Source organism: Lissotriton vulgaris, chromosome 1_1 (assembly GCF_964263255.1).
Source record: "Lissotriton vulgaris chromosome 1_1, aLisVul1.2, whole genome shotgun sequence".
Classification (NCBI taxonomy): Eukaryota; Metazoa; Chordata; class Amphibia; order Caudata; family Salamandridae; genus Lissotriton; species Lissotriton vulgaris.
Window position 1 is genome coordinate 328,706,647 of NC_141685.1, and position 26,959 is coordinate 328,733,605.

General features: G+C 46.0%; 1 protein-coding gene across 1 annotated transcript in view; it reads left to right on the top strand.

The window, feature by feature from the left end:
• Positions 1–26,959, top strand: part of LOC147747128 (cytochrome P450 4B1-like) — a 226,740-nt gene that overhangs the window by 187,586 nt on the left and 12,195 nt on the right. The window contains exons 9-10 of the mRNA XM_086952389.1: positions 4,703–4,836; positions 13,070–13,134. Of these exons, the coding sequence (XP_086808515.1) occupies positions 4,703–4,836; positions 13,070–13,134 (199 nt within the window). The remainder of the gene's footprint in view (positions 1–4,702; positions 4,837–13,069; positions 13,135–26,959) is intronic.

Consider the following 26,959-nt stretch of genomic DNA (forward strand, 5'->3'; position numbering starts at 1 on the left):
AAGTGGGATGGGGGTGCCCGTGAAAGGGATTATGTGGAGACGGAGGCGAATCAGTCTTAATGACCGGATTTGTGGACCATTTATGAGTTTTTCTGGTCCTAAGATGCCCAAAAGGCTTAACTGCATAACTGCAGCATCTAAGATATGCTAAACCATGGAGGAGTCTATCCAGGTGGAGATAATGAAACATAGCAGAGGTATATACATTACCACAGCCTCACCAAGGACTTTTGTAAGTATTATCTTGAAGACTTCAACATCCCCTAAATCAACAGTAACAAGAAGTGAGCCCATATCTTCTGAAAGGTGAAGGTTTGTCATTACGACAACATATTACACATTCATTTTCAACCATGTGTCGTACATTCGGGGTCTTCCATTTTCCTAACATGCAAATTATTCCCCCTACCAGGGACTTTAAGTGGTTGGACATGCCTGGAATTAGAGATGTATCAGGTAGTAGTCAGTAGGAGACTGATTCTTGGAAATCAAGGCAGCCAGAACGCTTCATAGATTTCCACGCTTGTTGCCAGTATTTTGCTTGTTCGGGGCAGGACTGCTGAACATGTAGCACATCACAACCACTTATCCTGCCTCTCCGGCATGTTGAATTATAAACGAGGTGAGTCAGTTCCATTTTGTACAGTCACTAGTGGGAGTCATTGAATATTTTTAAATAGCTAAATTTGAGGCATACCTTTCTGAGCCCTTTACCATGCAGTGGCATAAGGGTTAGCCATCCTTTATCCGTATACTCAATTGATAGTCTATTTTTCAATGTCTCTTGGAGATACACAGTTAAACTGACCCTACAAATGACCGTTTTGGTGAGGAGGAGAGTTGATAAGAGGCCAGGCCCAAGCTGAGTTTGAGACAATGCGATAGTTGGCCATATATCCTTTGTAGAGATGAGTTAAGCCTGACTTCCATTTGCAAATTTTGTAAAAGTTTTCAGTCTTCCATGATTAATCAGATTACAGAGTTTGGCAATACCTGTAGAATGATGCCAACGATAAAGTGCGCCCACCAACCAGGATTTTAATATTACTCACGCAGGTTCCCCCACATATAAGTGAATGCACATTTTAGGCTTTTTATGACTGGAACTCTGTGCAAACACTGTGGAGTGTAAGGCAAAGTTCAATTCTCCTATTACTTTGTGATTTTCACCATAAAATAAACCTAATTCCTTCTAAGAGGCCTAAAGGTATGTTTCTAATTCTACCCAAACAGGCTTACACTTTTAAGTATTCAATGACAGATAAAGCTGTTGATGTGCCGTATAGTAATTACCCATTTACTGCAGTCTGACACCCCAGCCGGGGCAGTGACATGAAGCTTTGAGACCCTGAGCTGTTGCTGTCTCCATCCCATATGACTTTATTGATTTTCACTTCCACTCAGTCAAAATCTTTAGAGATATCTTCAAAGACAGAATGTCAAATTAGTTGTTAAAACAACGCTACTGAAATCCTCACCACCTGCACTCGCGCCCCACATTGACAGCTGGAGACCAATTCATCGTAGCAAGTCTGCTGAAGTTCTCAACAGAAGCGGGTGCATGTTATCCACCTCCCTGCCCTTGAGTCTGTTGACCAGATTACCCAGATAACAATTTTTTTGGGGCAGCCTATTGAAAGGAAACAGGCCAAATGCATCCCTGTCCTTAGTCCCAATAATTGATAGCACCTCACTTGTTTATCTGGTAACCAGACGCATGTTTGTATATCACTGCTGCAAGAGGTTGCAGCACCGGATAAAACAGTACTGAGGACAACTGGCAGTCTTGGCTAGTATCCTATCTTGTTGGGGAAGTTCCATGCATCATCAGTTTTGCTTTAAGTTGCACCCAGAAGCAGAGAAGATGTGTTGGTTTTGCTGAATCCACAGAGATTGTGACCACTTCCAAGAGTCCAGGACTGAGGTAGCATCACTTGGCAGGGTAAACTCACAGAAGTCAGAGTCTAGGGGCCCGATTCACAGAATGAACTTAAGACTCAATCCTAATCTTACTACTATATTGGTATTCACAGAATGCACTTTCTACTTTTGCCATTCACAGAATAAATTTACTACTTTTGGTATTCACAGAAGTTAGAATTTTGTCTTAAGTCTGTCTTAAGACAAACTTAAGACAAAATTCTAACTTCTGTGAATACCAAAAGTAGTAAGTTCATTCTGTGAATACCAAAATAGTAGTAAGTTTAGGATTGAGTCTTAAGTTCATTCTGTGAATCGGGCCCTAGGTGGAGGAGTTGAGGTTTATAGAATCTTCTATCCTCGGAGGCTAGCCAACTGGCCCTTGGAGTCTCTCTGGGGTACTGGGTTCCATAGATGTAGGTTTAGTCCTCCTTACTCAGGCAAGAGGGCAGCAGTTCAGCACAGCAGGGCAGCAGTAGAATTGTAGCTCTTTCAACAGCATAGTAGTCTTTCATGCAGGCAGACTATCCAAAGGCCCAGAAGTGTACTGAAGAGTTGGTATCTGGTGTCCAATATTTATAACAGCGCTTAGATTTGAAGTGGAGGAAGTCTTTTATCACCTTGATTTGTTTTATCAGGTTGGCCATCATACTCACAGGTACAACATTTAGGGTACTGCTTGTGGTCTATCACTGTAATTTAAGTAGAAAACCCCAACTAGTGTAGATTGACTGTTTTTAGGTCCTCATGAATTGCCGTCAGATCTTATGGCATTAAGGCAAGAAACATGTTGACCACAATGTAGAGCGCGGTATCCTGGCGCATCATATCAGCAGTGCGCCACATATATATTTTTTAACCAGGTTGGAAGCCATATTCATTAAAACTGTTCTACTTGGATTTCCATTTCCTGTTTTAACCCTTGCACGGTCCATTGACCCATACTTCACACATCTACACCTGTAAGACCCTCACACCCACGGCACCAAACGGCACGGAATAAAAGATCTCCGCCAAATAGCCCGTCATAGGGTACCTGTTATACTTGGCACCATTGGCGTGTCTCCCTTCCACCTTTTGCTGTTGCCTCATCTGTTTTTGTTGGTTTAGATGCTTTGGGCACTTTGCCACTGCTGGTCAGTGCCAAAGTACAAGTGATCCCTATTGCAAAATTATGTAATGGATTAGTGATTCCATGATTGGTTGTTTGATTTACTTGTCAGACCCTAGTACAGTGCACCATGTGTGACCAGGGCCTGTAAATCAAATGCTGCTGGTGGGATTGCAGCACTGGTTGTGCCACCCACAGAAGCCACTTGTAAAATATGGCTCAAGCCTGCCATTGCAGAGCCTGTGTGCAGTCTGTGACTGCCATGTCGACTTGGCAAGTTCACCCACTTGCCAGTCCCTAAACATTCCCTCTTCTACATATTAGTCACCCCAAAGGTAGGCTTAAGGGCAGGGTGCATTGTATGTAAAAGGTAGGACATGCCCTGATGTGTGTGGCATGTCCTGATAGTGAATTACAGCCAATTTTGTTTTTCACTATTGCAAGGCAACCTGTTCCCATAGGCCAGAATGGGCAGTTTGATTGTAACATCTTATAATCCTAACTGACCCAGGGAACAAGTGTTTTATGCCTGTACTCAGCATGTTAAAATAAATCTTATAGTGAGGGTGATTTTTACATTCTGTGTTTGAAAATACCACTTTTATCACATTGGTATTTTCTTGTCTAACCGTCCAGCCTGCCTCTGCTAGGTTTGTGTATTCCATGTCTGTGTTGTAAGTGACAGGAGGCTAGGGAGGGCCTTGGCTCCAGCAGTCTGATGGGTCAGGGCTGGGGCTGAATAGGGCCTGCATTGAATAGATTGTGGGGGGCGGAGATTTCCTTTCACTGACCTGAGCCCTCATAGAAAAGAGAGTAGGGAAGGAAATTCCTTTTCAGCTACCGGGGTCAGGTCTGCTCTCAAATAATGCTGTCTCCACCTCCTGCCAGGAAGCTGCATTCAGGAGGACAGAACTGGTTTTGACTAGGTACAGACCTTCAGAGACAACAATTTCTGTGCATAAAAAGGGGGACCCAGACCCCAGAACTTTAGATCACTTCTGAGAATTCAAGAGGAATCTTTGCCAAGGAGAAGAACCCAGAGAAGCTGAAGGAAGACTACTGCCCCTGTTCTGTTTGCGGTCAGGGGTTGGCCTGCAGTGGTTACTTGTTGCCAAGGAAAGGAGAAAAGGTCTTTGCTGTTTGCTTTGCCATCTTGAGGAAGATCTCCAAGGGCTTGAACTGAGCTTGCCTCCTGTCTGAAGTCTCAGGGACACAAATACTTCACCACCAGCTCCCCCTGAACTCCCTTGCTGGGAATGCACTTACTACTTTTGGAATTCCCAGAATTAATTTACTACTTTTGGTATTCACAGAAGTTAGGATTTTGTCTTAAAATTGTCTTAAGACAAACTTAAGACAGCCTTAAGACAGACTTAAGACAAACTTAAGACAAACTTAAGACAGACTTAAGACAGACTTAAAAGACAGACTTAAGACAAAATCCTAACTTAAGTCTGTCTTAAGTTTGTCTTAAGACAAACTTAAGACAACATCCTAACTTCTGTAAATACCAAAAGTAGTAAATGCATTCGGTGAATACCAAAATAGTAGTAAGTTTAGTATTGAGTCTTAAGTTCATTCTGTGAATTGGGCCCTAAGATTTCACAGCAGTAAATCTTCTGTTAACACCTTGAAGGACAGTAACTGAATTGTATGTTATTTTACTTCTAGGAATGACCTTTCACAGATGACTTATACCACCATGTGCATCAAAGAGAGCCTCCGTCTTTATCCACCGGTTCCTATGGTGGGCCGGCAACTCGCTGCACCTATTACATTCTGCGACGGACGCACTTTGCCAAAAGGTGAGCTTCCTTTAAGTCTGTATCACCGCCCTGTGAGATATGTTGAAATGTTTCGTAGGTAGGGCTTCATGTGAAGGCAGTATGCCGTGGTTCTGTGCTGCTATATTGCTCTGGCATTGCTCTTTGTCGCATTGCTATTTCTATTTTATTTAAATACTAGCAGCCCGTCCCGACGTTGTCCGGGTATGAATTGCTGCCAGCCAGTAGTATATTGTTTTGTAGGATTTCGTTTTGATAGCATTTCTTATCAGTGTCAGGCCTGTGAAACGCTCTGAGTCACAGTGCACTGCTGATGCACTTAAGAGTGCGCGTTCAGTAGTGTGTGAACTCGAGTTTCCCTACTTTATTTTGCTTGCAATATTATTTAGCGTGCACTCGAGCACAATTTACATTACAGAACAACACATTCATTTGTGGTAGGCACGGGGAGACAAAGCGATTTGCCTGGAATCACAGGATGTTGAGCTGATGCCGCGATTCGAACGTAGCTCCCCAGCTCTAAAGTTCGCAATTCTAGAACTTTTGGCGGGAGGTGTGTCTAAAAGTGTATGTCGGTGCTGGCCATCAATGAGGGAGACCTGTGCATTTTTTAAATGGGTGGTGAAAAAATATGAGTATGTTGCTGGAGATGTGCCACCAATGTACTTACCGGGGGAGGGTAAACACCCATTATTCCGCAACTTTCTTTCCTCATACCATCACTCCGCATACTTTCATTACGAAAGTACCATGACTCCGCAATGCCATTATAACGCATGGCATTACATTTTATATGCTTTTACCACACATACATTTGCAACGAAATTCGTTGTAAATGCATGAATGGTAAAAGCATGTTTTTATTTTAATGTTTGGATAAGGTAAGTATGGCTATAGGGGTATATGTTTTGGGGTACTGAGGTATACGTTTTGGGGTGTTTGGGTATTTTAAGGGTTCAGATATAGTTTTGGGTTATGGGGTACAGGGGGAGTTTTAGGGTTTAGGGATAGGTATGGGTTTTGGGGTACAGGGGTATTTTTAGGGTTCAGGGCTAGGTTTGGGTTTTGGGGTATGGGGTATTTTTAGGGTTCAGGGGTAGGTTTGGGTTTTGGGGTACAGGGGTATTTTAAGGGTTCAGGGATAGGTTTGAGGTTTGAGGTACAGGGGTATTATTAGGGTTCAGGGCTAGGTTTGGGTTTTGGGGTACAGGGGTATTTTAGGGTTCAGGGGTAGGTTTGGGTTTTGGGGTACAGGGTTATTTTTAGGGTTCAGGGATAGGTTTGGGTTTTGGGGTACAGGGGTATTTTAAGGGTTATGGCGTAGGTTTGGGGTAAAGGGGTATTTTAAAGGTTCAGGGCTAGGTTTGGGTTTTGGGGTACAGGGGTATTTTAGGGTTCAGGGGTAGGTTTGGGTTTTGGGGTACAGTGGTATTTTTAGGGTTCAGGGCTAGGTTTGGGTTTTGGGGTACAGTGGTATTTGTAGGGTTCAGGGGTAGGTTTGGGTTTTGATGTACAGGGGTATTTATAGGGTTCAGGGCTAGGTTTGGGTTTCGGGGTTGAGGGGTATTTTTAGGGTTTAGGTATAGGTTTGGGTTTTGGGGTACAGGGTATATTGATAGGGTTAAGATGGGTTAGTGTTTAATGGTGTTGGGGTATTTTAAGGAGTAAGGGTGGGTTATGATTATGGGGTGCAGGGGTATTTACAGGGAGCAGGGTGGGATTAGCACACGATATGAGTCATGGAATGAAGGGCGGAACGTACCACACGCCCCCAGCATTTGTCACACCCCCAGCACACGCCCACAGCACAATTTAGACACGCCCACAAGGGACTACTTTGCTGGCACGGTTCTTTTACCTTTTAAATGTATATGGTGGGCGTCTGCACAGCCTATGTCCTTCTGCTGCAACTGCTCTTTTCAACGCTGTATTGGGTGTTGTGATTGGTGCTGTGGTTCCTGAGATTACCCGCCTCAAAGGTTTGGGCTCTCTCTTTATTATATTAGTATGGATCACAAGCTCAATCATAATGCACTACTTAAAGTAACAGTTTCAAAATGGATAATCCAATGATGTAACTCTATGTCAACCAATCACTAAGCAGTCTACTCTTCCAGAGGACTAATGTCTTGTTGTCCTTCCTCTTCTTTGCTGCTCTAGGGGAGGACAACTGGGTATTATGCCTTCCTTTTTTCTGAATTTGTATTTACAGAGTACTATGGTTAGCAATTTTTAATAATTTGCTATGGCTAGCGATTATTGTGTTTTCACACTTTACTGAAAAAAATTCATTAGCAAGGTGTGGGCTAAAGACACTTTTGTCCGACAAACCGGAGCTGTCTTGCATTTTTGTTTTGAGTTGGGCAACCCAGGGCTAGTATCTTATGCATTGGCTAGAGATTCCACAGGTATAACCTGCCTCTTTTTCTCAAAATGACCACCTCAGAGATTGCATAAGTTGCAAGCACTGCAGATATGGAGGTAGTTAAGGCTTGGGAGGTTGCAGGTGTTAGGTGAGGTATGGTAAGCTGGGTAGGTGTGGTAGGATTAGTATGGTACGTAGGCATGGTAGGAACTGTAGGAATGGTAGATAAATGTGATAGTCACGTTAGATATAATAGACAAGTTATAGTAGACTGTGGTAGGTATGTAAGGGACAGATATGGAAAATAGGTTTGGGAGGGTGTGGTAGATAGGTATGGTAAGTGAGGTATTGTAGGGAGGTATGATAGGGTTGATAGGTTAAGTATGGTAGTTATATGTGATAGGTATAGTTGGTTATGTATAGCAGTCTAAGCATAGGCATGGCAGGTGAGATATGGCAGGACATAACCTTTTTGTCTAATATATACATTTGCTCTCTTTTTCCAAACAACCTGTTTACACACCACAGCGTTGTTAATGAGAAGCGCAAATGCACTGTTTTAATAAACCAGTTTGCTTGTTACAAAGCATGTAGGCATGTACCCTTGATAATAATCTTAATCCCAATCATAGTATGGAATTTTAAAAAGAGTCTCTCTGCTGAACCAATTGACTTAGTTCTAACAGAGCTATGCCATACCCTCAAATAAGAGTGCTGGGAAATTAGGACAGAGGATGTCTTTAAGGGGATGACTCCCCATTTTGTGGCCAGGAGAATCAAACAGTACGCAGACTCGTGCATTTTTAGGTCATCATACTCCAATTCTCTGACAGCATCTAGATTTTGGGGACAGTGGATGGGCCGATGTTTTTTTGTACAGGCTTACAATCACTATGGAGCTCTCTCCCAGAACATCTCTCTAAACTCTTCCAGAAAAAACCTGAAAACATGGCTATTTAGCACTGTTGATCAATTCTTTATTCCTTTTGATCTGCAGACACTGCTGAGCTATGTGTCTCCTAAGCTCCAATAAACCACTGTTGAAAAAGCGCTCTACCAAGTATGATTAACATAATATATTTTATAACAAATATAAATAGTCTAAGAAAAATGTGTCACAAAGATGCATGCTTTCCATTAGAACTTATATTACTTGACGAAAGTATGTGGTGCTCATTAAGATAGTGTGTCAGGCTGATAAACAAATGAAAAATAATTACTAGGATAATGGGTTTCCACCTGACAGATAATCCAGTTACACATGCCAATGCTATTGTGCTTACTAGCTATATTTTTATTGGGGCAAAACTTGGAAATTAACCGTGTGGTGACATTAAACACAAAGGGGAAGATTTACAAGCCCCTTGCGACAACTTTACGCCGCCGTTGCATCACTCCTGTGACGCTGCAGCGTCGTAAACAATGCACCGCACTGCGACATATTTACAACGTGATGCATCTAGGGAAAGGCGTCATGTTGTAAAGCCCTGCGCTACATAATACCTGAGTCAGGTATATTGTATGCAGGGTGTGCGTTACGACGTAAGAATGCCTCGTAAAAGTGACACAGTGAAATCTACAACATTTCATGGAGTCACTTTTACAATGCCACGGCGTCAAAACCTTACCCCTGCTTGGAGCAGGTGCAAGGAGTGACGCAGCATAATAGAAATAGGCATTCTGAAACATTGCTGGAGTTGCGTCGTGCTTGTGACACAACTCCAGCAATGCGTTGCCTTTACGCCAATAGAAGTGTCACGCATCTCTCAATCCTTGCCCCATGGTGGCACAAGTTTTTTTTTAAGTGATGCATATTCACTGGCGCATCTCTGCTAATATGCAGAGATGCGCCAGTTCTTGTAAATCTGCCCCAAACTGTATTGAAATGGGTAAAACTTTTTCCTTTACCCAGTTGCATACTAAATAGACCATGAGTTTGGACCTGACATAATTTAGAATGCCTCCAGGCTGAGCACCACTAAAAACCACTAACTTTCTAACTTCACGATCAACTACACAAAACTAAGCAGTGCATCTTCCACAGCATAATACAATAATTTAGAATGTCACCAGACATAAAGACATCGATGCAATGAGATTGCCACTTTCGGACTCCCGACTTACTCCCATCTTTTGATTTTTCCCCAAAATATCTTTGCACATGTTTCTTCACCCAAAACAGTGGGAACCCATAGTCGGGGCTTGGATAGTTCTCCTGCCTTCAGAGTTCACTCAGAAAGGAGGAATTAGCTTTCAAATCAATTTTGGCCTCTAAACATAGAAAGATTCTGAAAGCACCAGACTGGCCTTATGGATCTACCTTTTGCACATTTTATCACAGGGCACTGGTTCAGATATCTCAAAATGTGATTGATAAGCTTTAAACTTGCCATAACTAACTTCCAGTCTTGCAGTAGATTCTAAAATCTCCCTCTCTAAAGTGATACGGAGACTACTATTATGCCTTCTGAACATTCCCTTCATGATTTGTTCATTTTCTAGTAAGATTTTAGTTTGGTGCCAAGATCTGGAAGGTGTCATGTTAAAGTTTATAGTTCTTTACAGTACAACACTAGCTTAGTCCTCTCATAAGCTGGCCTGCTCGGCAATTGGTTGACATGAAGTGAGATTATTTCGACATGAAATACTGGAATGTGAATGCTTGGGGTTTCCGTTTGGCTTTGTCAGCCATTTTAAAAGTATTTGTTTACTCATCTTTGCTGCTAGAGTTTAATGCTCCGAGGTCAAGTCTTGACTAGATTCTACCCCCCAATGCAACATTAGTTTGAAGAAATTACATTATGTTGAAAATATTCCTTTCTTCTTCCAATGAGATCCCAAATTTAAACCTTATTAGCTCCAGTTATATTAAACTCACCATTAGACAGATTCAAAGGGTAGGTGCTAATATGTTTTTGAATGTGTGGAGTTCCTCGTTATAAGGGTTTTATGAGGGCTTAATATAAATATAAATTCGATTTGTTTAGATTAGATTAGACAAATTGTCTGGGTTGTGACTTTTTACACTCACCTAATATTTAGTGTTCGAAAATGTCTCTTTTGGCATGATCACCTCAATTTTGTGAACTGGTGCTCCTGGCTTTTTCACTCTGTGCATTGGGACTATGCTAAACACGCCCCAGTACATGTGCTCTGAAACCTAAAACAAGTCAAACTTGGCTCTACTCCTAATTGACACATTTAAATTACCTATACATACCTGGTACATGTACAAAGTGTACCCAGGGCATGTAAGGTAAATGTCACTGATGGACTGCAGCACATATTGTGCTACCACTAAAGTGATATTGCAAAACATGACTGCAGGGCTGCCACCAGTAACTTGGCTCTGCAGGCTTGAATTGAATTGCAAATCCAGTCTTTCAAATAACACCTTTTGCCAAACCTAAACCCTCCGTTCACAAGCTCCTTGATTAGGTGTAAACCTGCTCCCACAGTTGAGATAAAGGCCTAAGATGCGGGGAGGTGGCCTGTTCCCTTGATGGAAAGAGCATCTGGGCAGTGCCCAGGAACTTAATTATTCTCATAAATGCATACCATGTCACAGGTAGATGTTATTAGCACCTGGGCCTGCCACCTCCTGTGTCCTTCTGGCCTGCTAGGCACCAATCCTAGTGGGAGAAGAGCTGCCTTCAGAACTGGTTTTGTGTTACCACAGAGGAGGGGTTGCACATTTCTAGGCCCACACCTCTTGATTGGGGACAGGAGCTCTGTACAAGGGAGGAAATGCTCTACCGTCTTGGTTTCAGGTAGAGAGGGGCACTGTGGAACTGTTTGCAGCAGGGAATGCAAGAAGACCTGCAAAATTGGTTAGGGTTATCCCTGCGATTTTTGTTCCTATTGTTTAAGTAGGGGCCATGAGACAACTCCACCCACAGGTTAGTGGCAGGCATAAATCTGTCACCTCTCGGCACCCTCTTCAGGAAAGTACTAGGGGCATATTAGCAAGAACCTCGTTAAAATTATCGCCGATAATGGGCTTGCTAATATGAGTTATAGAATTCCAATAGAAGCCTAGGTTAGATGTCCTGCACATCTAACCAGGTCTTTAATTGGAATTCTATGATGCATATTAGCAAGCCCATTATCCCTGTTTTAGCTGCAGTTTCCTGCCGCTAAAACAGAGATAATTTTAACAAGGTTCTTGCTAATATGCCCCCTAGTTCTGTGAAAAACAGAAGAAGGACTGCACCTGCTGTTGAGACCTATGAGGAAAATCATAAGGGCTAGACCTGCTCCCACCTATACCCAGGACAAATAAGTGGACTCCAGGGGTCAGTTGCCTGACATCATGTTAAGCTACCGGGTCAGAAAAGCTGCAAGAAGCCCACCTTAATAGAAGAGCTCAGCTGACTAGTTCCCAATGGACCTGCCCTAGACCCTGTTGATGGTTTCCTTTGGAGTAAGTCCTGACCACCCAGCTTTGGAACCCTTGGCTGATGTCAGAGTGTACTTCTCCTGCCAAAACCTTGAAACCTGGGACTTTGAAACATTATACAAAATGTTTGCCTGGAAAACCATCAAGGGACCAGGAGCAACCTGCCAGCCGATCCATTGAAGGTGCATCACTAGTGGGCTTGACTTTGCCACAACTCCCACTATCTACTTCTCCACAGCAGCAAATCTATTTCTGAGGGTTCAATGCCGACCAGCATCGGATGGTGACAAACCCTCTTTGGCTACATCCTGCAGCCTTGCCCCACTGACGAAATAGGACTCCTATAAATTAATCTAAGTCCAAAGGTAGAAATATTCACCGAGCCTGACGCTGAGTAGTATTCAATCAACGTTGACAACATCCTGAGTGCTAACTTTAGACCTTTCCCGCTCACAGTGTTTTCTGCCTTCATCAACTGCTTTACAGAGACTTTGTCCTTCATCAACCTGTCGATAGCAAGACCATCTTCAGTTCCAGCCTGTAGCCTTGCCCCACTAAGGACTCTGCATTATTGAAAGCATTTTAAGCGGGAAAGTAACTTTTTGACCCGGACCAATCCGAGCTGTGTTCCCAACAAATGCTTCATAGTTGTCAGCCTAAAACCTTACCCTTGTCTCGGTCCAGCATGACCAGGTGTGTGCAGTTGGTATTTTTTGGCGCTATTTTTATTTAAAACTTGAAAATTCATATCTCTGGGTTCCTCTTATTGGATTTTTGTCGTTTGGTGTTATTTCTTTCATTAACATATTCTCTATTTTTATAATTTGGGGTGGGATTTTCATTGTGTTTTTGCCATTTTTGTTACTTCTAAATGCATTACACATTTTCCTAAAGGAAGACTGTGTGCTCTCGGCTGTAGTTACCTAGGTTTCAGTAGTAGCAGCCAGTGTGTGGATAGAGTGGGGGGGGGGGTGGGGGGGTAGTCGGGGTTAGAGTGGAGGGAGGGGTTGACGGACAGACAAATGACAGAAATGCATAAAATAAATTAAAAAAATTAACTTACCTGGCGCATTGCACCCCTCTCTACCGCAGGCAAAGGCTCCCAGAACTACTATCCACCGCAACTAATAATCACCCTTGCACATTTAGCACCATATGACTTGCTGTGTGTATGAGTTGTTATAATCTTTTTGTTATGATCAGGACCCTTTTGCAGTCACACATTGTTTGTATTTTGTGGCTCTCAAGTTCTTCAGAAACGAACTAACTATAGCGCATTTCTATATTGCCAAATGATATCAATGATGTTTGTATAATTAAAAATGCAAACATACAGTATATATCTTAAAAAATGATATAACCGGTTCACGGTTTTTACAAAAAACTAGTATATGGGATGTGCCTGAAATGTACAACCTTTTAAAATGGTCTACTTTTGGATGATTATGTCCACGATGCTATATTTTAACTTGTTATGGTGTTTCCAACAGACTCCCTTGTATCAGTGAACATTTACTCACTTCACAGAGACCCCGACATATGGGAAAACCCAGAGGTAATGTATTGTTATGCTTATCTTTTGGTACATATGGATTACTGCAAGCAACACGGTATTAGGAAACAAATAACCAAGAATGATCATTCTTGGTGATCACCAAGAATTATCATTCTTGGTGATCAATGATCTCTATTTCTTTACGGTGGTCCATTTTTTCACCTAAGCTTAATTTATCTATCCTTTAAAGAATCACTATGACAATAAGAACAACACGCGCTGGCATAGCCAATATGTCCCGCCTTTGGGTCCTTATAAGTGTTTAGCCATGCAACAGTTGATGCTGTTGCACCAAGGGTATTGTGCTGCATAACTAAATACTTATAAGGTCCCAAAAGCGATACCTATTGGCTATGCCAATGCTTGTTTCATTACTGCTACCAAGACGGTGATCATAGCTGTTAATCTTGTATTGGATGGGCAATATTGCCTTATGTGTACAGCAAGAATAATATCAGTATATTGGCATGGTTTTCATTGATTTCTGGATAATGGTTGTAAAAACCATTAAGGTAATCCATGACACTGACACACTCCTTGTTCATACTTCATGTTTAACTTAAGCTTACATTCTTTAAGAGTGTGTTTTTCTCCCCATATGTTTTTATTTTCATGCATCATGTTTACTCATGCATTGTGTGCACTGTGAACTGTTTCTTCTGTGTGCCTGTGTGAGATTAGGTTGTAGGTGGGTGTTTATAACGGGTCATCAGTGACAGCTCTGGGGCTGATGATGTGGAAATGCCAGTTTCTCCCAGTGCCAGTCAGTGGGTCATAAAAGTGCTGAGAATACATGCTCATCCAATCCTTGGCCTCTCTGCAGATCGCACAAAGCGCTGGCCATGTGTGCCAATTCTAATTGTGATTCTGTGCAAGTGTTTGAAGGAGGTACACAACTGTTGAAATATGGACAGGGAGGGAGTAAAAGAAAATGCAGTGCTTTCAATTGAATGGGTGAGTTTTGTGGGGGATGTTGAACAAAAGGCGATGCAAAGATGTACTAGCAGAATAGTGAACAGAGGGGGCTGAAGAGAAAGGAGGTCAGGTGTCAGAGGTGCATAAGAAAGATTTGTGTAAGAAGTGAGGATAAAAATGTCATGTGTCATAGAGAGACTGCAGAGAAAAGTGGTATGCAGGGAAAGACGGGAGCAATTGAGAAAGTCATTGTTCCTCATTTGTCTGATTTTGCTAACAAGCATTGGCAAAGCCAATAGGTCTAGCTTGTTTTAGGTGCTGCCTTTTACCGATTATTGGTGGATACAATAGAAAGAAATTTCACAGACAGGCACCGAAATCCTGGTCGCATGGCACATCATGGGAAGCACAGGAATCTAGTTTACCTGATTGAAGCCACATGCTTAATTACATAGGCAATGCCTCTTGGAAATACGCCTATTTATGCTTTTTCGGTCATGCCGGTTTACAGATCCTCACCAACCACTTTTTCAGCCTACTTAAAGCCCTGCCAAGCCTCTTCCATTTATTACAAATGCTAACGTTTGCACCACTCTTCTATAAGTTCCAACTAGTGTTTTTTCAATTACAATTTGTTTTTTGCCTAGCAGCGCGCCGAGTATATGTCCCTTTCATCGTTCTGGACTTCTGGGAGATGAGCGGTAAATCAAGTCAAGTCAAGTCAACATTTGTATAGCGCACTACTCACCCAGAGGGTCTCAAGGCGCTTGAGGGAGGGGGGACCGCTACTTATCAAATAGCCAAGTTTTGAGTTGTTTTCTGAAGGAAAGGTGGTTCTGTGTAAGGCGGAGGTGGGTGGGGAGAGAGTTCCAGGTTTTGGCCGCTAAGTAGGAGAATGATCTTCCTCCCATAGTGGTTCTTCGGATGTGTGGAATAGCGGCGAGGGCTTGATTGGATGAACGTAGTTGGCGGGTGGGGGTGTAAAAGGTCAGGCGCGTGTTGAGGTATCTGGGTCCTAGGTCGTAGAGGGCCTTGTGTGCGTGGGTGAGAAGGCGGAACGTTATTCTCTTGTTGGCGGGGAGCCAGTGAAGGTCTCTCAGGTGACCGGATATGTGATTGTGGCGGGGTATGTCTAGGATGAGTCGGGCAGAGGCGTTCTGAATGCGTTGGAGTTTTTTCTGTAATTTGGCTGTGGTTCCGGCGTAGAGGGTGTTTCCGTAGTCCAGTCGGCTTGTGACAAGTGCATGGGTGACCGACTTTCTTGTTTCGGTGGGGATCAATCAGAAGATCTTTCGGAGCATGCGTAAGGTGTTAAAGCATGATGATGAGACGGCGTTGACTTGTCTGGTCATCGAGAGGGAGGAGTCTAGAATGAATCCAAGGTTGCGAGCATGGTCCGTTGGTTTTGGTGCGCTGCCTAGGGCCGGTGGCCACCATCAGTCGTCCCATGCAGAGGGGGATGATCCTAGGATGAGGACTTCCGTCTTGTCAGAATTCAGTTTTAAGCGGCTGTTCTTCATCCACTCGGCTACGTCTTTCATTCCTTCGTGTAGGTTGGTTTTGGCGGTGTTTGGGTCTTTGGAGAGGGAGAGGATCAGCTGAGATGATGTTGAGGTTGTGCTGGCGTGCGATGGATGCGAGGGGGCTCATGTAGACGTTGAAGAGGGTGGGGCTGAGCGATGATCCTTGTGGTTCGCCGCATATGACTTCGGTGGCCTCTGATCTGAAGGGGGGGAGGCGGACTCTTTGGGTTCTTCCGGCAAGGAACGAGATGATCCAATCCAATGATTTTTCTTGTATCCCGACGTTGCTAAGGCGTTGTACAAAGGTGCTATGACAGACTGTGTCAAACGCTGCAGAGAGGTCCAGGAGGATGAGGGCAGCTGTTTCCCCGTTGTCGAGTAGTGTTCAGATGTCGTCTGTGGCTGCGATGAGGGCGGTCTCTGTGCTGTGTTTGGCTCGGAAGCCGGACTGTGAGGGGTCGAGGGAGCCGTTAGACTCGAGGAAGGCAGGGAGTTGACTATTGACGGTCTTCTCTATGACTTTGGCAGGGAATGAGAGGAGCGAGATGGGGCGGTAGTTCTTAAGTTCAGTGGGGTCTGCTGTAGGTTTCTTCAGGAGGGCACTGAGTTGGGCATGTTTCCAGCTTTCTGGGAAGGTAGCGGTGTTGAAGGAGCAGTTGATGATATCCCGGAGTTGGGGTGCGATGATGTTGAAGATGTGGTGAGGGCATGGGTCGGTTGGTGATCCGGAGTGGATGGAGTTCATCAAGCGGATGGTGTCTTCAGTGCTGATCGGGTTCCATGCGCAAAGGGTGGTGGTGGGCTTCAGTTCGGTGGTAAAGCGAGTGGGCTGGTCGCCAAAGCTGTTATGTATGTCAGCGATCTTGCTGTGGAAGAACAAGGCTAGAGAGTCGCAGAGGTCTTGAGAGGGAGTGATGTCGTTGGTGTCGGCGCTGGGATTGGTAAGCTCTTTAACGATGCTGAAGAGTTCCTTGCTGTTGTGGGCATTGTTGTCGAGTCGATCCTTGAATGCTGATTTCTTGGTGGATCGGATCAGCTGGTGGTGTTTGCGAGTGGCGTTCTTGAGGGCAGTCATGTTGTCTGTGGTTGGGTTTCTTCGCCAGGCTTTCTCCAGGGTGCGGCAGTTCTTTTTGGAGTTCTTGAGGTCGTCATTGAACCAGGAGGCTTTTTTGCTTCCTGGCTTGTTGTGATGTTTTTTCAAGGGTGCCAATCCGTCAGTGCAGTGGGTGATCCATTGTGCGAGATTGATGGCTGCTTCATTTGGGTCCGATGATCTGGCGGGAGGGTTTTGGTTTAGCGATGTGGTGAGCTGGCCGGTTGTAATTTTGTTCCAGTTTCTGTGGGGGACTTGTTGTGTGTGGTGGTGGATCGTGGTCTTTCTGAAGTTAAAGTGGACGCAGCTGTGGTCCGTCCAGTGGAGTCCTGATGCGTGATTGAAGGAGATGTGCTTCCTGGAGGAGAAGATTGGGTCGAGCGCGTGTCCGGCGTAGTGGGTGGGGGTGTTTACCAGTTGTTTGAGTCCGAGATTGGCGAGGTTGTCCAGAAGGGTGGTGGTGTTGCTATCGTTGTTCTTTTCCAAGTGGAAGTTGAGGTCCCCTAGGAGAATGTAGTCCTCGGAGGGGAGGGCGTGTGGGCTGATAAAGTAAGTGATGTCTTCGCAGAATTGTGTGCGGGGTCCTGGTGGTCTGTAGATGAGGGTGCCTCTAAGTGTGGTCTTGGGGTTGGTTTGTATCTGGAAGTGAAGGTGTTCGGCGGCTGTGAGGGGGTCGTCGGAGCTGGTCGTGATGCGGATGGTGTTCTTGTGGACGATGGCGATGCCTCCTCCTGTTTGGTTGATACGGTCCCTACGGATGATCTTGTAACCGTCCGGGATGGCTATGGCGATGTCGGGCGCTGATGAGGCGTTCATCCAGGTTTCTGTAAGAAAGGCGACGTCCGGTGTTGTGGTGTCGAGTAGGTTCCATAGTTCGATGGCGTGTCTGTGCACCGAGCGAGTGTTGAGCAGGATGCACTTCAGGTGGTTGTTGTTTGAGCTCTGTTTGGCGTTTGTGGTTGTAGATTGGTTCTTGATGCAACAGAACTTGCAAGATTGGCAGGTGAAGGGTCCATTGGTGTGTCCTGGGGCGGCTTGGTGGCAGTTGGGGAGTCGGCCGGTGTTGAGTGCAGAGAGGGTGGCGGCGTCGTATGTTAGGCGGGTGGAGTGGTTTTTGCGGGGGCCAGGGGGTCTGGCGCTGGGCGCGGTCCTGGCGCGGACGGGCGTAGACGGGCTTACCTTTGGCGCGCATAGGGCGCGTCCGCTGCGCGTGAACGCTGCTCGTAAATTGCACTGCCATGAATGGATGGTGGAGGGGGGCGGAGCGAGGGAGGAGCAGCTGGGAGGCGGGAGCGGGTGGCGAGTGGGGAGGGGATTGGCTGTGGATACTGTAGGGAGCAGGAGTGGGGCCGCGGGGGAGCAGCGGCAGGGAGCAGGGAGGAGAGCCGGGCTGGGGCACAAAATGGCACCAAACAACAACAACAACAATGCAGGGCGAGATCGGGGCGCAGTCTAGCACAGTCTAGCACAGATACTGAACAAAGCGGCAAATGCGATAGCACAGTAATCAAAGCAGATCGAGGGGCCCAGTCTGGCACAGGTACTACTACAATCTGCAAATACGATACCACGCGAAGCAAGCAGGGCGAGGGCACAGTCTGGCACAGGTAGAGGACACCACAGGTAGAGGATATCACACGAGGCAGAGCAGGGCGAGGGCACATTCTGGCACAGGTAGAGGACGGCCAGGAGCTGGTGGAGCGAACGGTTCTGACTGGGTCCGGACGGTCACAGCTCTTCACCGCTTCGGACAGTCCTTAACCCCTTCCATGCTCATGACGAGCTCAGCTCGTCATGAGGCACACTGGAGCTGTGCTTATGACGAGCTGAGCTCGTCATGAAATAAGGCCTTTCAAGCTTTTCCAGCACAGGAGGGGAAAAGCCATAGCAGCCAAGGTGTTAAGTTCCAGTGGGAGGGAGGAGCAGCTGGGAGGCGGGATCTGCTGTGGATACTGTAGGGAGCGGGAGTGGGGCCGCGGGGGAGCAGCGGCAGGGAGCGGGGAGGAGAGCCGGGCTGGGGTACAAAATGGCACTAAACAACAACAACAACAATGCAGGGCGAGATCGGGGCGCAGTCTAGCACAGATACTGAACAAAGCGGCAAATGCGATAGCACAGTAATCAAAGCAGAGCGAGGTTCACAGTCTGGCACAGGTACTACTACAATCTGCAAATACGATCCCACACGAAGCAAGCAGGGCGAGGGCACAGTCTGGCACAGGTAGAGGACGGCCAGGAGCGGGTGGAGCGACCGGTTCTGACTGGGTCAGGACGGTCACAGCTCTTCACCGCTTCGGACAGTCCTTAAGCTCCAGTGGGAGGGAGGAGCAGCTGGGAGGCGAGAGCGGGGTGGCGAGTGGGGAGGGGATCGGCTGTGGATACTGTAGGGAGCAGGGGTGGGGCCGCGGGGGAGCAGCGGCAGGGAGCAGGGAGGAGAGCCGGGCTGGGGCACAAAATGGCACCAAACAACAACAACAACAATGCAGGGCGAGATCGGGGCGCAGTCTAGCACAGTCTAGCACAGATACTGAACAAAGCGGCAAATGCGATAGCACAGTAATCAAAGCAGAGCAAGGGGCACAGTCTGGCACAGGTACTACTACAATCTGCAAATACGATACCACACGAAGCAAGCAGGGCGAGGGCACAGTCTGGCACAGGTAGAGGACACCACAGGTAGAGGATATCACATGAGGCAGAGCAGGGCGAGGGCACAGTCTGGCACAGGTAGAGGACGGCCAGGAGCGGGTGGAGCGACCGGTTCTGACTGGGTCAGGACGGCATCCAGAGGGGTGGCTGTAGGGACATAGAGAAGTAGGTGAGAAGTTATCCAGAAACCTGGAAGGGAAGATGAAGGCCTGGAGAGGGATCCATTGAGAGTGATAAAGAGAATGCTTGGGGCATGTGAGAGGCCAAGATTACTGGGGGGGGGCAGTAGATGAGAACCCGTATAGGAATCAACAGGTCAGCGAGGGCCTTGGCAGCAGAGCCCGCAAAGTTTACATTGAAAATCACAAGCCCTCACAAGTGTCTGGTTATTGAATTTCTTACTGAAGCATTTTGCTGCAGTTCTTTCCTCCCAATTCTCCATTCTGCCCCGTTGATGGAAAATTGGAGTCCTTCATCTTTTTTGCAAAGATTCTGGATTTTTGGTTCTCAAGAACTGGTCATCCGATGTATGACTCAATTTCGTCTCAATCATGTCCTCATGAGGGGTGGGTTTGAGAGAGCTGAGGTAGAGACAGGAGGATAGAGGTAGAGATGTAGAGGTAGGCACAGGGTGGTGGTGAGATAAGTGAGGTGGTGAGAAACAGGTAAATCGAGGTGGCATATGGATGTGGATTAAAAGGAGGCAGGGGAGGGATGATCGTAGGAACGTGGAGATGTTGGGAGGAAAGGAAGGAGAGAGAGGTGTGGTGGAAAAGGTGAGGGAAAGTGCCACAGAGACAAGCCACAGAAAGATAGTTCATGCAAAGAAAAGGGGTGGTAGAGAGAGGAGAAAAGTAGTTAGTGAGAGGGATAGATAAGGCAGAGGTGGAGAGGAAAGTGTAGATTTTGTTGTTGAGGAGAGAAAGATAAGATTAAATAATATAGAGTGACAGAGAGACATGAAGAAGAGAAGGGTGTGACAAAGAGGGCAGGAGGTAACGAGAGAAAGATGCAAAGAAAACAGCAGGATGTCAGGGTAAATTAACGGGAGCCCGAGAAGTGGAGAGACTCAGGGGTGAGTAAGGTAGGGAGAGAGATGATGTAGCATGGGTGAGGTAAAGAAAGGTAGGAAGAAAGACTGTAAATAGTCATCGGGATATGCAGGGAGAGGTACAGGAAACCGGAGAAGTGTGGAGATCGAGAAAAAGACAAAGGGGAAGAGAGGGGGAGGGGAGAGAAAACGAGAAATTTACCACTAGTGTTGCAATTAACCATGGGCAAAGCACTACGCTACGCTCGCGTAGTTTGCGAAGTTTGCGCTACTTCACACTACGCAAACTGCATGTAGCATAGTGCAAACATGCGTAGCGTAGTGCAGTGGTAATTTTTTTGCTTGATCGCGGTCCTCAACGTCAAGTTGGCGACCGCAAACAAGCAAAATGACATCCCGGTGAGACGTTGTCCTCGTTCGCGATCAGCAACATCAAGTTGACGATCGCGAGCGTGGAAAATAAACCTCCTGGCGAGATTCTCAATGCGGGGAGGTCAGATTTCTCATTGCGAGTGGTCGCGTATGCTCGCGACCGCTCGTGATGAGAAACTACCAGTCCGCGTTGAGAAAGCTGCCGCTCGAGTAAAAATCTACTCGAGTGGCAGAAAACTAGAGATCGCACTGTGCAAGATTCCGTTTTCAATGATTGCACAGTGCCGGATGCTTGTCCGCACTGTGCAGTCATTGAAAACGGCATCTTGCACAGTGCGAACAGGGTACTGCGCAGTTCGCATAGTACTACGCGTAGCTCGCGTAGTGCGAAGTGCACTTCGCGTAGCTACGCGTAGCGCTACTTCCCGAACAACGCCCAGGGTTAGTTGCAATAATTTTATCAGCACCTTCTCTCCCTCTGAAAGATTCCTGGACAACGTCCCCCTTTGCCTCATGCTTAGCATGCTGTAGGATTCCTTGTGTAACCTGACCCCACGACTGGCTTTTTCATAATTTGCGTTATTATTTAATCCACATTCTCTCCGTTTTTCATAGCGCGAACTCGTCCCTTGATAGTGGAGCGCGTTACACGAGCAGCATTACATTAGACAAGGTCCCATTCATTGAATTTTTTTTAATTATGGAGATATTAAATGATTTGCTCAGAATCGCGGCAAATATGGGGAAAAAGGACCCACATCGGCTGTAAAGAAAGTGAAATTACCGACAAATTTTATGCACCAAATGACTGATTTCCATTCCTATGAAAGTTAACTGAAGGAGTGCACATACGCAGCGCGCAATCACGCTAATGCATTCGCTCACTCCATTCACAAGCGGTCACACACATGCACGTGCTAACCCCACTCACGAGCAGTCACGCACACTCCACTCACAAGCAGCCACACACATGCACATGCAAACTCCACTCACTAGTAGTCACACACATGCACACTCCACTCACGAGCTGTTGCGCAGACTCCACTCACAAGCAGTCACACACATGCATGTGCAAACTCCACTCACGAGCAGTTGCGCACACTCCACTCACACGCAGTCACACACATGCTCGCTCAAACTTCACTCACAAGAAGTCACACACATTTCACTCATGAGCAGTCACACACATGCTTGTGCAAATTCCACTCACAAGCAGTTCCTCACATGCGCACGGCACACTCCACTAACAAAAAGTTGCACACATTCCACTCAGGTGCAGTCACACACATGCACGGCACACTCCACTCACAAGCAATCAGACACACTCCACTCAAAAGCAGTGACATACATGCACACACACACTACACACACGATCAGTCAAACACACATGCATGCACAAACTCCACTCACAAGCAGTCACACACATGCACAATACTCACAAGCAGTCACACTTGTGTATGCTCACACTCCTTTCACGAGCAGTCACACTCATGCACTCACACACTCACTCATTAGCAGTTGCATGGTGCACGCACACACCACTCACAAGTTGTCACACTTGTGCAAGTGCACACTCCACTGACAAGCAGTCGCACACGCCACATGCACAGTCCACTCACAAGCAGTCGCACGCGGGAGCACTCGAGCTCTTCCACTGATGTTATGTGAATGTGATGACATGCAAACAGCATCCTTCAATCTGCAGGCAGAATGCGGGGTGATTGTGCAGACATCTTTAGGAAGAGCACACTGTCGGGGAAACTTGTGGTGTGAAACTCTCTGATGGATCCTGTCTGGAATGAAAACTGAAGGGCTCAGGAAACAGAGGGAAACTATGGAACAGTAGGAAGCAACAGTGTAACAACGCCCATTCCCCTTTCATAATAAAAACATGAGAAGGCCTTCTCCGGTGTGATATAAAATGCATCAGAGAAGTCTAATGGGCAGGTAATTTTAACCTGACTGGAATGCAAAAGCATTAGTAAGCCAGCTCCATCCACACAAGTCTAAAATATGGTTGAACGAGAATCACTTCCGCTCAGTCCTTGGAATGGGAGTGGAGTCTGACCAGTGCTTCATATGTCCTGTTAGGGGATGCAGAAATCCCCATTCCAAGATAGCGAATTTTCCATTGAAGTAGATAGCTTTTTCCTAGCAAAAGCACCAACTTTGAATGAGCATATTTTGAGCTAGCACATAGCCAGATAAAACGTTGGACCACTTTCACTAATCCTAGCACAGGACCTCGCGAGACCCCCGGTTTGTTAATGGAAACCACTGTCTCCAGCCCAGTCTGCCTTGCTTGTTTCCAGAGTCCACTTTATTTTAAGTAGATCAGTGAACGCTTCAGTGAACCCTTCAGATGTTCATTTTGGGAGGCTGGAAAGTGCCTGGACCACCACCTCCCATATCGCACAGAAGTGTCTAGCCAAGAGGCAAGTTGCATAATACGCTCTAAGAACTAGGCGCCCTGTTGAAACTATTGTTCTGAGCCGGGCCCGGAAAACTGTTGCACTGTCATTTGATGTTTTCAGCACTGTATGTGTGTGTTTGTTTTTTGGTTTTTTTTGTTTTTACTTCAAGGACCTTGACAATCATGTGAGCCCACTAAAGGTAATCAATGTTTTCCAGTGATGGGTGGGGTCCACAAAGGATACCCTTTTTCTGAGTGAAAGTGGTGTCACCTTCGAGACCAAGGTTGATGTGGTGACTGGAATTGAAAGCTTGTAGGCAGGGCAGCTTTCTTGTGGAAAAGAAAAGGGACCGAATTGTGCTGTGTTCCGAAACATTTGCATCTCAGATTATCTTTATTGGGGGGTGGGGCTGTTTTTAATCTTAGGATGTGGCGTATTTGCTTCGGCACAAATATGGTGCAGCTCTATAGACTTTTATCCATCCCTATGCTCGTTGTAACGACATGCGTTGTAAAAGTTGCGTGGTAAAGGTAGTGCGTGGTAAAAGTTGCAGCAGGACAGTCCTCTGATAGTTCATCCATAGGTCCAGAAGTGAACTGAAGAGTCTGTGGATTAAGGGCGGTCGGAAAAATCTGCTCCGACCTGAAACGCCCAAAGGAACCAAAAGGGATAAGAGTTTAATGTAAAAATTGCTGTCATTAAAAAAAATGCTGTCATAAAGAAAAAGGGCCCAATGCATAGAGGATACGTAAGGGAAATAAGGGAATATATGTGGATGAAACTAAAGGAGCAGCATATACTCAGTGCAGTATTGAAAAATTCGGTGAAGGCAGACTGGTGTTTATACATGAGTTAGAAACTATGGGAAAGGAAGCTGAGCACACAGGGAGACCGATGTAAAACCATAGAAACAATTATGTGATGTAAAGCACAATGATGGGTGGCCAGAACAGAAAATAAAAAACAAGCACTGTGCAGACAAAAACTTAAATAAAAAGTCCCACAAACCAGATGAAAACCGTAATTGGGCAATTGGAGACTGATAACAGAAACACACAGAGGAACAACAGAAAAGAGTATGCTAAAGGTAATAGAAACAGAGGAAAAGTAAGTGGCAAGCATGCCTACTAATGAAAAGTGAGGGCGGTACGTAATACCCTTGTAATATTTATGTTAAATACAATAGATTTCTTGCAGGTGAAACCTAAAAATGTTCTAAGTTGGGAGTTACCTTTGTACCCTGTCCCATTCGCCATGCAGAAGAAGAGTCAGTATCCCACATATGTTTTTTGCAGGGCCTACACGGTACAAAGGAAGAAATGGATTATTCCGTTGTGTTGAAGAATTGGCACTAAAAGACTCCTAGAGGCACTTACAAATCTTAGTAGCGAGACAAGTGTACTCCTTGTACACTGTTTCTCATGATTTTTAATGTCTGCTCAGTTGATTAACGGTCATAGTGAGGAAAATATTTGTCAGTGTCTTTGGGCTAAACTCTGCACTTTGTGGAAAAGTAATTTGTTATATTGGCTAAATTGATTTATTGGCTTTTTTTAATTCTGTATGATGAAATAGGAATACTGGAAGTTTGTAACTTATACTGTATTTAAATATTTTTTAGAGTTACATGTTATTATATTGTATAACTGAATTTATGTGGAATGTGTTTTTAAGTACATTTTTTCCACAATAAACAAATTGATTTTGAGTGGTAATGACTAATGCATGTTTTATTTTGTTATGTAACATTGATTGTTGACTTTTACCTTTTGATGCCGGTTGAGGTGCTTTGTGAGCAGGAATGACAAATGCATTTAGGTTATTTACCTTTGATAATTATAAAGAGCTGGACTTTTTCCATGTTGACTGGAAAGGGGCGACCACTCGGTCCCCCCGAACGTATGGCAGAGTACCACGATCCCCCCGGGAAGCCATCTTGGGCGGGAGGCGAGGCTCGGCTGGTATGCCCAAAGAGGCGTAGCCGGGGCGCGCCTTTTCCCGCCCTAGAGTGGGTTGGCCTAGACACTGACGCGGCTGGCCACGCCCTAGGGGCAGGCAGGGGCGGGTTTACGCCCGCCCTGAAGACGGATAAAAGGAGAAGCAAGATCCGAAGGCATCCTCTTGTTCCTGTGCTCTGAAGCTGCACCTCCTCGCTGCACGTGAGCTCGAGACGGAACGAAGAGCCAATTTTGAGTGTTGTAATCGTTCTTGTTTGTTTTGCAGATACTCTGTTGGAGAATGCCGAAGAAGGCGGGAAAACGCATGACTACTGAACAGATGCTGCGTGTTCTCATGAAGGAGATGACCGAACTAAAGAGGCGAATGGATAAGAACGAGGAAGGGGGGCCGAAACGTCCCTTGGCGGGAGCAGCCCCGGGAGGGAAAAACAAGAGGCCCAGGAGGGGAGCAGCGGGAGAAGACATCCCGGTTCCCAGTACCCCGCTCGAGGCACCAACTCCCGTGCCGAAGGAAGGGAATCCGATTCCCGTTGTGGTCACCCCCGTGTCCGAGGGAGATATGCCGCCCGAGCTGGCAGCACAATTGGCAGCGTGGTTGGGAAAGGGTAGCGAGGGCGCCACGGCTGTCGACGCGCAGGAGCTAATGAAGCAACTGCGTGAGTCACGGGAAGCAGCGAAGGTGTCCACGCCGGCTGCAGCAGTAGAGAAGCCGCAGGGGACGGGTTCAGTAGCAGAGACAACGTCCGGTGCAGGTAAGCGGCCATTGCCGATTGCGAGGGATGAGTCGGCACCCTTTCGTAGGGAAAAATTGGGTCAGCATGTTCCCTTGGCTATTAAGGAAAAGATATGGGCAGGGGAATACGTAAACATATTCTCGTTGCTTACTGATCACTATGAGATGGAGCATGTCAAGGGCCAGAAGGAGCTCATGCATCCGAGTGTTTGGCGCGCAAAAATGGCCGCCTTTAAGGTAAATGAAAACATTGGCAATTGGGGCCAAGCGTGGGGGGTTTTTACATCGATCTTGGGGGAGCGAAGGCCCGATCTGTTACCCGAATTGCCGATTTATCAGTCACGAATTATGGGGTACTCGGTATCACACGAGGGTAATCATTGGTTCTGCTATGATAACCTGTTTAGAAAGGCTAAAGAACATGATAAAAACTTAACATGGGATTGTTATGATTCTGTGTCATGGTCCAAAATGAAGGAGACTGGTATGTTAAAATTGCCATTGGTGGGGAGTGTTGTTGGCGAATCTTCCCGCCAGTATGCGGGGACGCCCTTTCGGTCAGGTGCGGGTACAGACAATTACTCGAAGCCTGCCGGTAACACAGGAAAAAGGGGGGTTTGTTGGAACTTCAACAGGGGTAAATGTACTAGGCCCCAGGGATCGTGCAAATTTAGACATGAATGTAGTGGGTGTGGGCAATCATCCCATCCTGAGTCCACGTGCAGAGCCAAAACGGGTGATAACGGGGGTAGAGGAGGCACCAAACAGGTCTAACATAGTCCGAGGGGCGCCTTTACCTACCCCGATTGATACCTTGGCAATGATTCCTTGGCTCAGTAAATACCCGGATCGTGCTTCTGCTGGGGTGTTGCGGAATGGGTTTTCTTATGGTTTCCGCATCCCAGTGGGGGACTTTCAAGGTGCAACGAAATGTAAAAATCAGCTATCGGTCTTTCAGCATACGACTGTGGTACAGGATAAGATCAGGAAGGAGGTTACTCGAGGTCGAGTCGCCGGTCCGTTTAGTGTACCACCGGTTCCTAATTTTGTTTGTTCCCCTTTAGGCGTGGTCCCAAAGAAGGACCCGGGTGAGTTTCGGCTGATACATAATTTATCA